Source organism: Watersipora subatra, chromosome 6 (assembly GCF_963576615.1).
Source record: "Watersipora subatra chromosome 6, tzWatSuba1.1, whole genome shotgun sequence".
NCBI lineage: Eukaryota > Metazoa > Bryozoa > Gymnolaemata > Cheilostomatida > Watersiporidae > Watersipora > Watersipora subatra.
This window is the reverse complement of record NC_088713.1, coordinates 5,970,316-5,984,917: the sequence shown is the minus strand read 5'-3', so window position 1 is coordinate 5,984,917 and position 14,602 is coordinate 5,970,316. Positions and strand designations below refer to the sequence as shown.

Below are 14,602 nucleotides of genomic sequence, written 5' to 3'. Positions count from 1 at the left end.
AAACCCTAATTAAGCGACAGATAATAAAAGCTTTCAACGGTAAACTTGTTGGTATATTATTATTAACAGGATATTCACAGGATTATTAGGATATCACTTTTTGATATTTTTAGCATGGCTCTGTTTGTGGCATATGAATTATACAGCTGAATAATTCTGAGTATAACTTATCAATTATAACTGGTTGATGAAAGTTGGCCTTCTAATGAATAGCCTGTCGACTGCAAACGCAAACAGCTCACCTCAGTTATTGTGTACTGAAGTACACATTTTTATATTAAAAATATCCTTCATCTTTTAAAATTTAGCAGAGCGCGTGTCTGGAGTTTCTGCATCTTGTATTAAAATTGTGTAGCCATTTTAATAAGAAGGCAACAAGCCACCTAAATGTCTTCCATTCTTTGATAACCTGCTTCAACATCAAATCAGAATTTCAAGATTTCATAAATATCTCATTTGCAAACCCCGCTTTACCTAAAAATAATCCGTGTGTACCCTGAATGTTTCTTATTCTAGATTACGCTGATCCAAAAGCAATATCTAGTGAACTTTCTTTGCTAAAAGAATATTTAGACCACAAAATTTTTTTACTCTAGAAACAGCTGACTTTGTATTCAGCTGTAGTCATTCTGAAGAATTTATTTTTATACTTTCAAATTTGACACATTTTAAGTCGACCAGAGACACCTGTTTTGGTCTGATGTTAGTATTATTGGATAAAAGTAATCTGATGTCATATATAATCTGATGTTAGGTTCTTTTAATCGTATCTAAGAGCCAATAAAGATGGCAGACGCTGACATGGAATGTGGGTTTTGTTGTGTCAAGATTGTAAAGATGAAGGAACCTGTTACACTCCCATGTGGCCATGTACACTGCTTGGATTGTATCAAAGGCTTTTATGATGATAAAAAAGTGATGAGGTGCCCTGAAGAAGGTTGTGAGTAAGTTGCTGGTTAAAAACTTGTTTCATTTTTTTATTATCAAGTGATTAAAACACATTACCGCTCTGTACAGGTAGTATCTTTGTTACAATTTTTGAAAGCTTTCATTGTAGGTAAATGCTTTTGCACTTTATATTTTCAGAATGGTAGTAGATGGCCCTCTATCAAACTTGCGATCATATATGTCTGGTACAAGGATGTGTGATATTTGCTTCAAAAAAAAGCATAAGCAGATACCTGCAACATGTTGGTGCAGCAAATGTGAAAGTTACTATTGTGAGATCCACAAACAGGTAACAAGATTTACTGAAAGCCTCTTAAACCAGGTTTGAACTTTCCTAAACAAAAACTTGATATATTAAAAATAGAAAAAGAGGTTTTGATTGGAAAAAAAAATGAAAAAATTGAAACTTACTTCACCAATTACCAAAAACTAACGTCTATAAAATCTTTCTTCATTTTTATCAAATAAAATAACATCAACCCTTCAAAAGACGGTCAAACTTATCTTGTATTATGCAATGAGAATACAGAATTTAAACTAAATTTCTGAGTTGGTAAAAAGTCTCCTTTTGATTTTGGGCCTTACAGTGAAATATTTGCTACATTAAAAGTCAGCAAATCTGGAAGTAAACTAAGGCTAAGTCAATTTTCTTAGATAGAAAAAAAACCAACATAAGATTATTGTGGCAACATAAATTGGATTCTAAACAGCAGTGAGATACATCTTGTCCAACAGTTTTCAAACAGTGCGCAACACTTGGTGACTATGCTGGCTCTTTCTGCTGCCCTTGAGCGCAAGTTTATTGACTTAGCTGGCAGCAGAATAAAAATTGCTATTGGCTTTAAATAGAAAAGGCAACAAAGCTAGCATTATGCAAAGCAACAAAAATGCTAAGACATTGTGATTTTGATCAATTACCAATTTGAGAGAAGATTGTTTTATTTTAATGAAAACTGCACATTTATTTTTTCTGTTTGGCATTATATTGTATATTGGTTTCTTTTCAATATATTTTAGCTGTTTAAATTGATGAGTGTTATTAAAAGTCAACCAAACACTTGGTAAAGTTCTATGTAGTATGATTTATTGGTAGTATCTCCACTTTATCAGTCAATTGTAAAACTGAAGTTTATATCAGTTGAATTATCAATATCTATGTTTTACATAGGTTACGCTTTAGGGAGTAGAACTCCAGTGAATGAGAGTCAAAACCAAAATGTTCAAACTTTTTCAAAACTTTTCCCATTTAAAATCTTTTTACTACATATTTCTTGGCTGATTATTATTGGAAATTTTCACATACTAATTAACACCTTTCGAATAATTTATCAAAACTGATTCAAAGTACTAGCTGTTACATCGCATATCCGTGTATACTAACTTTTGTGCTGCTTGGAAAGTTTTCTTAGTTTTTAAAATTTTATCTGGGCGCTACAAGTTTTTTGAACTCCTAATTTGTATGTTTTTATCACATTTCTAGGTTGTTGATGTTTGATATTAGTTACACACAAAAAGAAATTGAGCATCAAAGAAATGCATAAGTTGTGTCCAGAGCAACATTTCAAATTCAAGCATTGCCACATTTAACTTAACAAATCTATTTGAATAAATTATGTTAGCTATTTGCTCTGCTCTTGTAGTTGCATGAAGAGGTGACGATTGATCACGATATGATTCTGCTCACTGAGTTAGAGACCAAATCTAAACGGCAAAAAGAAGAAAAATGCGAAAAACACAAAGATCATATTCTTTCTATTGGTTGTGGAACTTGCATGCTTCCTTTTTGCATCAAGTGCCTAGCTAAGTCGTCGACTTGTAAGGAAGGTTAGTAATGTGAGATTTAGATGTGCATTATTACTATTTAAATAATTGTCAAAAGAGAACATTGTTGGCATCTGAAACCACTTCAGCATATTAGTTGAGGCAGTTTTGACCATAAGGTATAAACTAGATATTTGGTATACGTGTATTACATTAAGTAAGTTAACTCGTCATGTATAAATAGACTAACAAAATGGCTTGGCATACCATTTATGCATGGTTTTACGCCGTATTGCCTACTTTAGTAGCGTTTATACAAAATGTTTCTGATTAGTTAATAGTTTAAATAATTACCTTATCATCTTTGCACTTGAACAAAAAGAAACAGGCATCTACATATAGCCAATATTCAGTATATCTGCAATATGTCTGCCAATATATCTGCATGAGCCAATAGAAACTCATAGCCCACGCTGAGCTGAGTCAGGCTATGCAAAACAATAAACTTTTAGCGATTTTTTTTTGCAAACATCAGTGATGTCAACCCTGTCACAGTTACCGGGGCTTCATAAAAAAGTGTAATGTATATGTATATATTCCTAATTTGGTGAATTTTCACTTCAAAAAATAATAATATATTTAGTGCAATACTAATAGGAATAAATCTTTTATTTAGAAAACATTTAAGTTATTAGTTGTGCTAGTAAGGGAATGATCAAAAAGTGTCTGAGGTAATGCTGCAACACATTTCATTGCTTTTATGCTAAAAAAACTCCATTTGAATCAGTTTGATATTAAAACATTATTTATTTTTGGTTGGTGCAGAGTTTAAGACACTTAATATGTGCTATTTTCAAACATTAGAGTTCATAGTAAGTGTTATTATGTCTTCTTAAAAAATATTTGGTCGTGTTAGCAATGATCAATTATCAGTCAAATTATAAGGTTGAATTTTGTCTGAAAAGCAGCCAACGGCATATTGTTCCTAAATATAACCAAGCAAGGAAACTATTGTCCCTTCTACCTCTTCTACACCCAAGTTTACTCATAGTTAAGATGTGCCTACCCTCTCTCAGGTCTGCAGGCAGCCTTACTTAAAAGGAATTCTCTGCCGACTTTATCCTGTTTCTGTTGTTGAAAATTGGGAACTAAACATAAATCGATAAAACCAGATATTTTAAAGTTGTTGGAGATTTTAATATTTTTTAAACACCAGTAATCTTAAAACTAATAAAAGAAAGAATATTCTGAATTACTGCTACTAGCAGGCTTGATTAGCATAAGATTTTTTTGGGAAGCTCATCATTGTTGAATCATAATGATATTACAATTACAGAAATTTTTTATTATATAGAGTTCTCATTACCCGTGGGGTAAAAAAGGTCAAATGAAAATAAAAATGACTAAGGGCGAAGTACAAAAATATCATTTCGTTTTTGCACAACTATAAAATAATTTCACACAAAATGGTCTCATGATGGCCAAGCAGGTTTAAACAATATTATATGCTATTTCATTGTTACTCTTGCATAGAGGCTAGAGCTTATTAAAAACCTCTTGTCATAAAATTGAGTTCCAGTCTCAAGTCTTTCCTTAAAATAGCTCATTTTGTGACACCTTGAAGATTTTTGAAATAAAACTTTTAAAGTTATTAGCTTTTTTTGTAACAGCTTTGATTATTTTAATTTTTCATTTTGTGTCTAATGCAGTGCTTCTTTAAAATGATTAAAAACAAAATATTTAGTTGCATTTATTTTGGTGATGTAGGAAGTCCTCACAGATTCATGTCTCTAGATGACCTGGTGAGTGAGCTACTTAGTAAAAAACTTATCAAAGACATGGTAGCCAGAGAAGGGCAGTTGGAGAAAATTTTCAAAAAAACATCAAAGACAGTTGCGGAACATGATACGCAAACCGAGAAAGGATTGCAGACTCTGAGAAAAACAAGGGAGGAACATGTAATGTCTAAAACCAAAATATCTTGATATTTTTATCAGTGAAGTCTTTGTAGTTCAATTATCGGTGCATTGAACCATAAGATTAAAAAACAAAACATATTTTTGCACATTTAAGGGTTTATAGCATGTCATGTATATTTATAGCTCAGAGTGTTGAAGGAGAAATATGATCAGCTAGAGAATGAATGGGTTGAAAGTAGAGAGAAGCAAAAGGAAAAGTTGACAGATTTTCTAGATGATGAAGTCCTCATTAAATGGAACAGAATAAGAGACCAGATACAAGGAACAGAGTCTAAAATTAAACAGGCTCATCAGGTTTGTAGGCTATATTTATTCAGAGACTTGGTTTGATTAGTTTCTAAGTAGCTAAATATTTATATAATTGATACACTATATTAAGTTTAGCTACTATTAGTGTTTTAATATGTATGTGGGACCTTTGTTGTTTGTAATTAGCTGCTAGCATTCTAAAGTTTTAAAGACACTTTTCATAGCTCTACAATATAATAAGTTTAGCTACTATTAGTGTTTTAAAATTTATTTTTGGCATTTGCCGTCTGTAATTAGCAGTGGGAGTTTTTTCAAATTTTTAAATCTTTTCTTTGCAGCCTTCCTTTGCCACAAGCACTCCAAATTTTTAAAGACACTTTCATAGAATTTGGAAATTATTTGCAGATTCCTACTAGCCAGTTCTGCAATTAAATTTCAACAATTTGGAGCTTTCTCTAATAAGAATGCTAGCTAAATTTTTATAAATCCCAGTCACTTCACCAGGTGGTTAGAGCCATAATTTCGATTTGCTCAAAGGACAGTATTAACTAGAGTGACCTTAAATTTAGCCAAGTTAAACAAATATTTGCAAAAGTTGCCTTTATCTCTAGCTAATGCTATATAATTGTTATAACACTAAATGATAAATCATAATATAGTTTACTTACTTGATTGTCTTGTCATGTTTTAGTCAATTATTTCTAACATTTTGCGATAATACATATTTTGTCTTCGCATTATTAATTAGTATTTGGTACCCATGTGCCGGACGTGGCTGCTTGCAATAATTGTTCAGCAGCATAAAATTGTTAACTAAGTTTGTTTAATCTATATACTGTATCTGATCATTTACCAAGTCTTGTTATTGGTTTTTTATGAGCTGAACTCTGCATTTTTCAGAAACTAACCTTCATAGAAAATTTTTTTAAATAATCCGAAGATAAAAAATGTATAACAGTTTATTTTATGTTGTATTTTTACTGTTCATTACATCAACATGCTTTAGAGGAGAATAAAGCAGGCATAAATGTTTTCTCATAGGTTTACTAGTTAAATTATCAATTTTGTTTACAATGCTTGCTTTTCTAAATTTACACTGCTGCTACAAGTTGGCTATTATAGTGTATAATAGTATTTGAATTATTTGCACCTCAACGATTTCAAAATAAAATGACAAAATGCTAGATTCAACTTTAAAAGCTGTGTGTGTAAAAATTTGAAGATTTTTCACCTATATTTGGAGAAAATGTGGTATTTTAAGTGGCTTTCCAATTGTTGAGGAATATTTAGCTTTACTACATGGTTGGTACTTTAATTAATTTATGTCATTTTTAATTACTTGAAAAATTAGGTTGTCAAAAATAACAACAGTAAAGCTTTGAATAAAGTACACATATACATGTAAGTCATACTTTTACTCTATGGAATTGCAAATCAGTCATCACTGGTTTATAGACAGCCATAGTAACTTTTAGGAAGTTAGTAAGTATTATAGACAACATACATATACAACTACTCAATATACACAACCATTGACATTGAATCATTGAGTTCTACAGAAAATCTGGTGTTCACTAATAGTACAGTGCACTTTCAAGTTACGATAACTCTGATATACGATTTTTCACCCTCAGGAAGTAGAACATGGCTGTTTCACCATACCATATCAATCTTATTTCACTATACAAATTCAACCAAACTTTCACCCAAAATCAGATTTGGCAGTCAATTTGCTTATCATGTTCGTCAAAATAACAAACGCGATGAAATGCTGTTGGTCGAAAATATGTTCCCAATGCCTGAAAGAGACCCCATGATCGATTTCTCTCAGTTCAGCAGTTTTCACGGGTAAAACAATAAGATTTTCCTTCAAAACTATTAGCAAAATTGTAGTTGCAATTTTTTTATACAAAAGATCTAGTGGTCAGACAGCATTCTTAAGCCGGTAACAAAAGTCCAATTCATTACGAAAACCGCACCATTTGTATTTTCTTGTCAACCTACTTTGAAAAAGGTTTTAAGCAGGTCAGCCAAAATTAACAGTGAAAGCGAAGACAGAAGTCGGTAGGTGATAAACTTTTAATGATAAAAAATTGATATTCAGTAAAACCGCTGAAAATACATGCTAAAACTTAGCTTTATGTATTTTTAGTTTCGTAAGTTGAACTTAATTGAAGTTAATTTAAAGTTCTGTTATATTTATGTCTGTTTTGAAAGTAAAAACCTTTTACGGTACGTATAGTACTGTGCATTGTAACGTTGCACTTTATTAGAGATCGTAACTGATAAGCTCACTAAATATAATAAAGTTACCGTAGGAAACTATAGTTACTAAGGTTAACTTCTTATTTTGTAACTAATTTATAAAATGTACAGCACTTTTATGAAACTTTGACAATTTTTACCATTAGATGTTTGCATTGTATAATTATGTGGTTTTTAAATCCCTACATACGTTTTTTTAGCATCTATTGCCATCCCTGGCAAACATCAAAATCGTATTCTGAAAGTACACTGTAGCTGTCTCATGATTGATTTCTGTCAGGTTGAAGTGTTGAGAAGTTTTAAGGAGCTAATGGCTGTGCAGGAAAAAGCTGTAGATGAAGGGCTCCCTCGGTTGGTGGTAAAAGGATCAATCAGTCTTGCGCCAAAAGGTAATATGTAAAAGGAATCAACTATTTTTTAAGCTTTTCTGTTAAAAAGTGCATTACCATCAGTTTAATTATGATAAAAAAACATAATATTTTATAACAACTGAAAAATACTTTTTTCCAGTGCTCAGCACAAAATTCTTCAACTTTAGTGGCGTGGACAATTATTTTTTTAAAGTACTATAGCCAACTATGTAAAAAATAGAAGTTGATTACCTGTATAACTTGTTAGTATAATAAACAAATGTTAACACTTCATGCAGAAGAAGACAAATTTTCTAGTGTTGCTGTTGGTCTCACTTCTCAGGACACAAGGACAGAAAATCCTCAGTGTCAATTTTGGGCAACTTCAGTTTCGTTTTGATCAGTCAGCAAGTTAGCTGAAAAAATGTCCTGCAAGACTTCAAATGTTGGTTTTAATATACTTTTATAGTTTTAATGATTATAATTTGTTTTAATTCAACAAAAATTTTGGCTCTTTGAAATGCAAACATTTTTAGCAATAGCTTCAGCAATATCTTTTTTTGAATCAAAGTGATTATTTGTGCTGGTTAAAAATTATCAGTTATGTCAGCATTGAGCGTGTGTATCTACAGGTAAATCTAGAGAGATAGAGCTAGAGGTAGCACCTGCTGATGATGTCATAATAGTTGATGATGATTCCATGTTTCGACTCCCGGAGCAGACAACTCACCTTAAAACTGTAAAGCTGCCTGCATGCCCACTCTCCCTCTGCCATAAGAGCGGATATTTATATGTTGGAATGGACAACCATAACATTGCTAGAATAGATAGATCTTTTAGCATTGATCAGTCATTCATCACCTGTTCAGCACAAGTGTACTCTATTGCTGTGTATAAGGATAGAGTTTATACTCTGTTAGCTTCATCTCCATATACTGTCTGTGTGTTTGATATGCTTGGTAAGAGGTTAGCTTTCTGGGTTGTATCATGTTCCTCTAATAACTGTAATGCGCTTGCTGTAGTATCAGATGAGGTCGTGGTAGCTGAACAACCACACAGTAGACTTGCTGTATTCTCTCTGTCTGGTCAGCTACATAAGCATGTCCCATGCACACTTATAGGCCAGGCGCATACGTTCATATCTTCTGTTGATGATAGCTCTATAATCATATCTGATTCTACGACAGCCAAAGTCTCTCGATTTAACATTACTACTGGTAAAGTTGAGTGGTCAGTGAGTGTTACTAACCCTCGTGGTGTTTGTTGCTATGGCTCTAGGTATCTACTTGTAGGTAGATATAGTAGAAAGAACATACAGATTGTCGATCTTGTAACAGGTGAGTCGTTTACTAGTAATCATTCTAACTACTATTTATTGAATGATCAAACGTATTTCTGCTATTCCTGGAAAAGTATACCTGTGATATAATGAATACGCTATATACAACATTTTACGAATTTACAGCAACATTTCTGCAGTAACTCTCCCCTAAAACTGTTACCAATTTTACTAATGTGAGTTTTTGCTATGCAAGATTTGAATATGAGCTTTTCTCTAATGTGTTAGATAAGTATTTAAAAAAACTGTAAACATTTTGACAAAAATCATTGCTAAATTGTTTATGTATCAGAAACTATTCAGGTGATACATTAGCAAAAAGTTCTGATAACCAATTTGCTACTATAGCCTTTTTAGGCTGACAATATTAGAGATATCGGTACACTTGCCTTTTTTTATTTATTTTAGCTATCAGAAAATTTTGCATAATTTTTAATTTTCCTTGCAAAGATTTATTATGCAAGCATTATTTTTATTGGATTCCTGAAAAAAGTACATAACAGTAGAGTAATTCAAACAAGAAAACATTCTATACGGTGATATGAGAATAACCTATTTAAAACTTTTTATACATAATTATTTAAATTTTGAATGATCTCTAGTTACAAAGTTGATATAGAACTTCAGACTAACTTTATGAATAGTTTGCATCATTTAGTTTCATTCTTGTTTAGAATAAAATTAATGTAACCTAAAGAGTTTTGAAGATTTACCCTTATTGATACCAGTTTCTACTAAAAATAGTTTATGTTTCTGCTGTAGCGAAATCGAGAATAAATTGTTGAATGTCTTTAAAAAAATTTATGGAGTTTTCAAAAATGAAAGAACTGTTCCTTTTGATAGCAGTAAGCAATAGCTTTACTTACGCACCCCAACATGTTTCTATTTTACATAAAAATCTACAAATGCTTTAGAAGTTTTGAACACCTTCATGCTATGAACTTGTATTAACCAAATTATAATATGTTCCTTCCTAAAACAAGTTTAGTTCATAAATATATTTTCAGGTACCTTAGTTTCTGAGATAGTTGATGGCAGGATGACAGGAGGTCGTGTTTATGGCCTGCAGACATTAAACTTCAAACTAGCAGTTGCTGATGTAGGCTATAAGCAGGTTCAAATATTCAATTTGACTCCTACATGAGTTGCTCCTAAAAATCTTTACACAGTTTATTGTGTAGTCAACTGTTATAAACCAGCCAACCAACATAGTTCTATCAGCAATTTTTTTAAAGATGATTCTAATAATTTTAAGATGTTTTTCTAACAATAGATGCAGCACAATTAATAATTTTATTTATTAATTTGATTTGTTATGTCATTTTTTAGTTTCTTGTTGACAAATAATCCCTTACTAATTTTTCGATTTTGAACCAGTTATTCATTTATTTAGCAACATTAACCTTTAACATTCTGATTGCTGCTAAAAATCAATATTATCTACATGCTAGATGCTAAATAGCAAACGTATTATAAAGTTTAATTCAAATCAAGGCTATCAATTATTATCAATTTTTTGTTTAACTTTCATTCATTTTATGTATTGCTTTGTTACTTCTACTTTGGTCATGGTTATGATATATTTTATTACTAAAACTTGTGCAATTGTTCTATAGATTTGTTTTAATGCTTTAATGACGGTTTTTTCAAAGGTTTTTGAAATAAATCATCTTTAAAAACCATTCCTAAAGTTTAATCTATGAACTAAGTGATAGCTGCCAAATAAGAAAAAACTGGCTCTTTCAAACCTACTTCTGCTCTGCCATTGGGTGAATACAAGTATATCTTTTAAAGGTGATGCGTGTAGATAACTCTAATCAAACAAGGTGCTGAGTATAGATGGCTATGTCAACTAAAACATTCAGTGTAGACAGCTCCTATCTACTAGACTTTTAGTGTACAGTTGATCATTTCATGTCTGAGTGCACAAACACAAAAGTGATGCAAAAACAACCGATGCACTTTGTCAGCATAATTTGCATCTTAATAAAGACTAGAGAAAAGGTTACTGTTACCTCCTAACACAAATTTACCAAAGATCACTAAATAAATGCGTGTTAAAAAGAGGGGAAGTTTTCACAAGTTGATCTACTTGGTTTGCAATATGGCTTTAAAAATTTTATAACATGAGCGGTTTTTTTACCTAATAAAAACTGTTTTGGGTTTGCATGGTGAATAAAAGTTAAATACGCTGATTCATATGTTTGTGGGGACAAGTTTTCATGTACAATGGGAGCAGCATTACAAACCCTAACTTTTCAAACTCAATTTAGCAGCTATTCAAATCATATCATGCAGCATGTTAAAAATCTGCGAATCCATCAGATTAATAATAGGTATCAAAAATTTAAAAAATTTACCAAAGCAAATGAAATGTACTAAAAGTGCTTGTAATAGTAGCTGAAACCAAATTTAAAGCATCCAAACAAATTCATATAGTAATTTAGCCTTTATCTGGTGGCTACAACTTGGATACTTAAAGATATTGTCTAGGACAAAACCCTGTGTATTTATTTTTCGCTTGAATGTTTTGTAGAAAGTAAATGAGTGAGCAGTTCTATTTACCTATGTGTAATATGTTGGTTCTAAGTTGCTCAAGTAAGGAATATTGCTTGGAGAATTGAAACACAGTTTATTGTTCGCAGGTCTAGACCAGAAGAGAAAGTTTTCAGTACAAGACACGTAGTTATAAACAAAGCTGATAAAGCAAAGCTGATAAAGCTAACACACAGTATAATTCAAAGCTGATAAAGCTAACTCATATTATTATACAAAGCTGATGAAGCTAACACATAATATTATAATTAGAGCCAGGTGATTAGTAGAGTTAGAAGGCGCGAATGCATAGAATATACATAGAATGTTACATCCTTCCCCTAGTCGCGATATCGAACTGGTTTAACAACTGCACGCCCTGATCTAGTCACTGTCACAGGAGTGTCAGTTGCAGCGGCGGAGTCGGCGGGTGTCGAGCGAGCTGGCGGGTCACCTGGCTTGTCATCTGAGGTGGTAGACATAGTAGGTGGTGGCAGAATCACAGTATCAGCGAGATCAGGAGTCGGTACGTGTAGCAGGTGGCGACGGTTACGTCTGTATGTTTTGCCGTTCTGCTGCACAACATGCGATCGGGGGTTGGCTGTTCCGACAATAGTGGCGGTGGTGTCACAGAAGCCTTTGTCGGTCTGCATACGCACGGTATCACCTGGTGTGAGTGTCGGGAGTGCGACAGCAGAGTGATCAGCGTATGATTTCTGATGAGCACGCTCTTGTGACAGCTTATGTTGTACTGCCTCAGAGTCCATGATTGTGGGTCGTAGGAGCGTCTCGGCTGTCGGTATCGGTGTGCGAGTTTGGCGAGATATGTTTCTCTGAGCTGGCGAGCCCATATCCTTTCTCGGCGTGTTGCGTTGGTTAAGTAGAGCCATGTAGATGTCTCCACCATCCTTGAACGTCTTCTCAAGCAGGCGTTTGGCTGTCTGAACAGATTTCTCTGCCAGACCATTGCTGGATGCGTGGTAGGGGCTAGATCTTACGTGTTCGATATTCCACGCTCGCATAAACTTTTTGAACTCCTCTGAGCTGTACGGCTGACCACAATCTGATATTAGAGTCACTGGTCTACCAAATCTTGCAAAATGGGCTTTCAGTTTCTTAATCACAGTCGCTGCAGAGGTGTCACAAAGTGTGTCGATTTCATACCAGCCTGAGTATGAGTCTACAGTCACCAAATACGTAATCGATCTCCAGTAGAACATGTCAGTGGCTACGATGCTCCACGGTTGCGACGGTACAGGATACGATAGTAACGGTTCTTTCGGCTGGTGATTTCTGGATGTCTGGCATATACTGCAGAGAGCTAGTGCTTTGACGATGTCACTACTCATGCCTGGCCAGAATACAATGTCGTTGGCACGTCGCTTGGTTGCTTTGATGCCAATATGTCCTCGATGGAGCTGCTGGATATAGTCGTCTTTAAGCGATTGAGGTACGATAGCACGCTCACCTCTGTAGACTACACCATTCTCAACAGCGAGTTCATCACAAAATGCAAAATACAGCTTGATATCTTCGGCTACCTCCTGACTAAGTGTTACAAGTCCTTATCGTATACTATCACTAAGTCCTAGTAGGCATCTGGCGTCACTATCGACTACTTCGAATTGCAATTTTGCCTGAGGGTGCGGTATAACTACAGATCCTACTGTTACTGTCTGAGCACCTCCAAAGCCTAGTAGCGTGCTTGTACGTGATCGGTCGATTTTACTGTCTAGTCCTATACGGCGTACTTGATCGAGCGAGATTACATTTACTTTTGCACCTGTGTCAATCTTAACCTCTAGCGTGGTGTCATTGACAGTAAAATGAGTTCGTATATCTCCACGATTGTTACACGGCAGTGATACTGTTTCGATGCGGAACTCTTTGTGACGCGATTCTGTGAGTTCATCTACAGTTCCTGGCTGCTTTGTACCTGACCTGCACAGCTTTGCATAGTGATTGAGTTTATTACAATTGTTACATTTACGACCATACGCTGGACACTGTTGCGGTGGGTGCCGTTTCCCACAGTTACGGCATGACGAAGTGTTATGACTACTTGCAGTTCTGGGTCGCATTGATGATTTAGCGTGATTACTACTACAGTTAGTGTTAATGTTACTCAGGTGTTGCGTATACGATTTGCGTTTTACTACGTCTACGATCGGTTTACCGAACTCGGCTGCATTCTGCTCTGAAGATTCGTATATCTGACAAGTTTGTATAGCTTTGGCTAGTGTTAGGTCACTGTTTCTGAGTAGTTGCTTACGTACATTATCATTATGAATACCGGATACAATTCTATCACGTAACAACTCATCTTGCAAGTCTCCAAAATCACATTGCGCAGCTTTAGTTCTAATGTCTGCTAAGAAATTTTGGAACGGCTCACCTTCCTTTTGGCTGCGTGCATTAAATCGATGGCGTTCTAGAATGACATTAGTGATCGGCCTGCAGATCTCTCTGAACTTCCGCTTTAAAGTTGCTACCTGCTTCTTTGTTTCTTGAGGTACAGCTACAATCCCATGCTCTGCATCTTCTGTTATAGCTTCATTGTACGTGAATAACCGTTCTCTCTCTATTGCTTCTGGCCCTGCCAAGTTGAGCAGCATATACGCCCGGGCAGCCTCTGGTTTGTCATTATATATGGCATTGACATAAATATCATATTCTTGCTCAAATATCCTCCAGTTTTCGGACACATTTCCCTTGAATGATAGCTGCTGTGGCCTCCTCGGTTTACTGTCCATGATTGACTAGTAGGCAGACTCTTGACACCATGTAATATGTTGGTTCTAAGTTGCTCAAGTAAGGAATATTGCTTGGAGAATTGAAACGCAGTTTATTGTTCGCAGGTCTAGACCAGAAGAGAAAGTTTTCAGTACAAGACACGTAGTTATAAACAAAGCTGATAAAGCAAAGCTGATAAAACTAACACACAATATAATACAAAGCTGATAAAGCTAACTCATAATATTATACAAAGCTGATGGAGCTAACACATAATATTATAATTAGAGCCACGTGATTAGTAGAGTTGGAAGGCGCGGATGTATAGAATATACATAGAATGCTACACTATGACTTCTAAGCGCAAATAATAGTTTTATAATTCTGACACATAGTATATCAGGAGTTTTTGAGCTGAAGGGAATGCATGATGACAGTAAAAA

At 34.2% G+C, this 14,602-nt stretch overlaps 1 protein-coding gene across 1 annotated transcript; it reads left to right on the top strand.

The window, feature by feature from the left end:
• Positions 1–780: 780 nt before the first annotated feature.
• On the top strand, positions 781–10,118 carry LOC137398656 (uncharacterized). The gene is made up of 8 exons (XM_068084842.1): positions 781–944; positions 1,087–1,237; positions 2,589–2,772; positions 4,477–4,667; positions 4,812–4,982; positions 7,483–7,591; positions 8,185–8,889; positions 9,899–10,118. The coding sequence occupies exons 1-8, from the start codon at positions 787–789 to the stop codon at positions 10,033–10,035; spliced, it is 1,806 nt and encodes a 601-aa protein (XP_067940943.1). The 5' UTR covers positions 781–786; the 3' UTR covers positions 10,036–10,118.
• Positions 10,119–14,602: the final 4,484 nt, after the last annotated feature.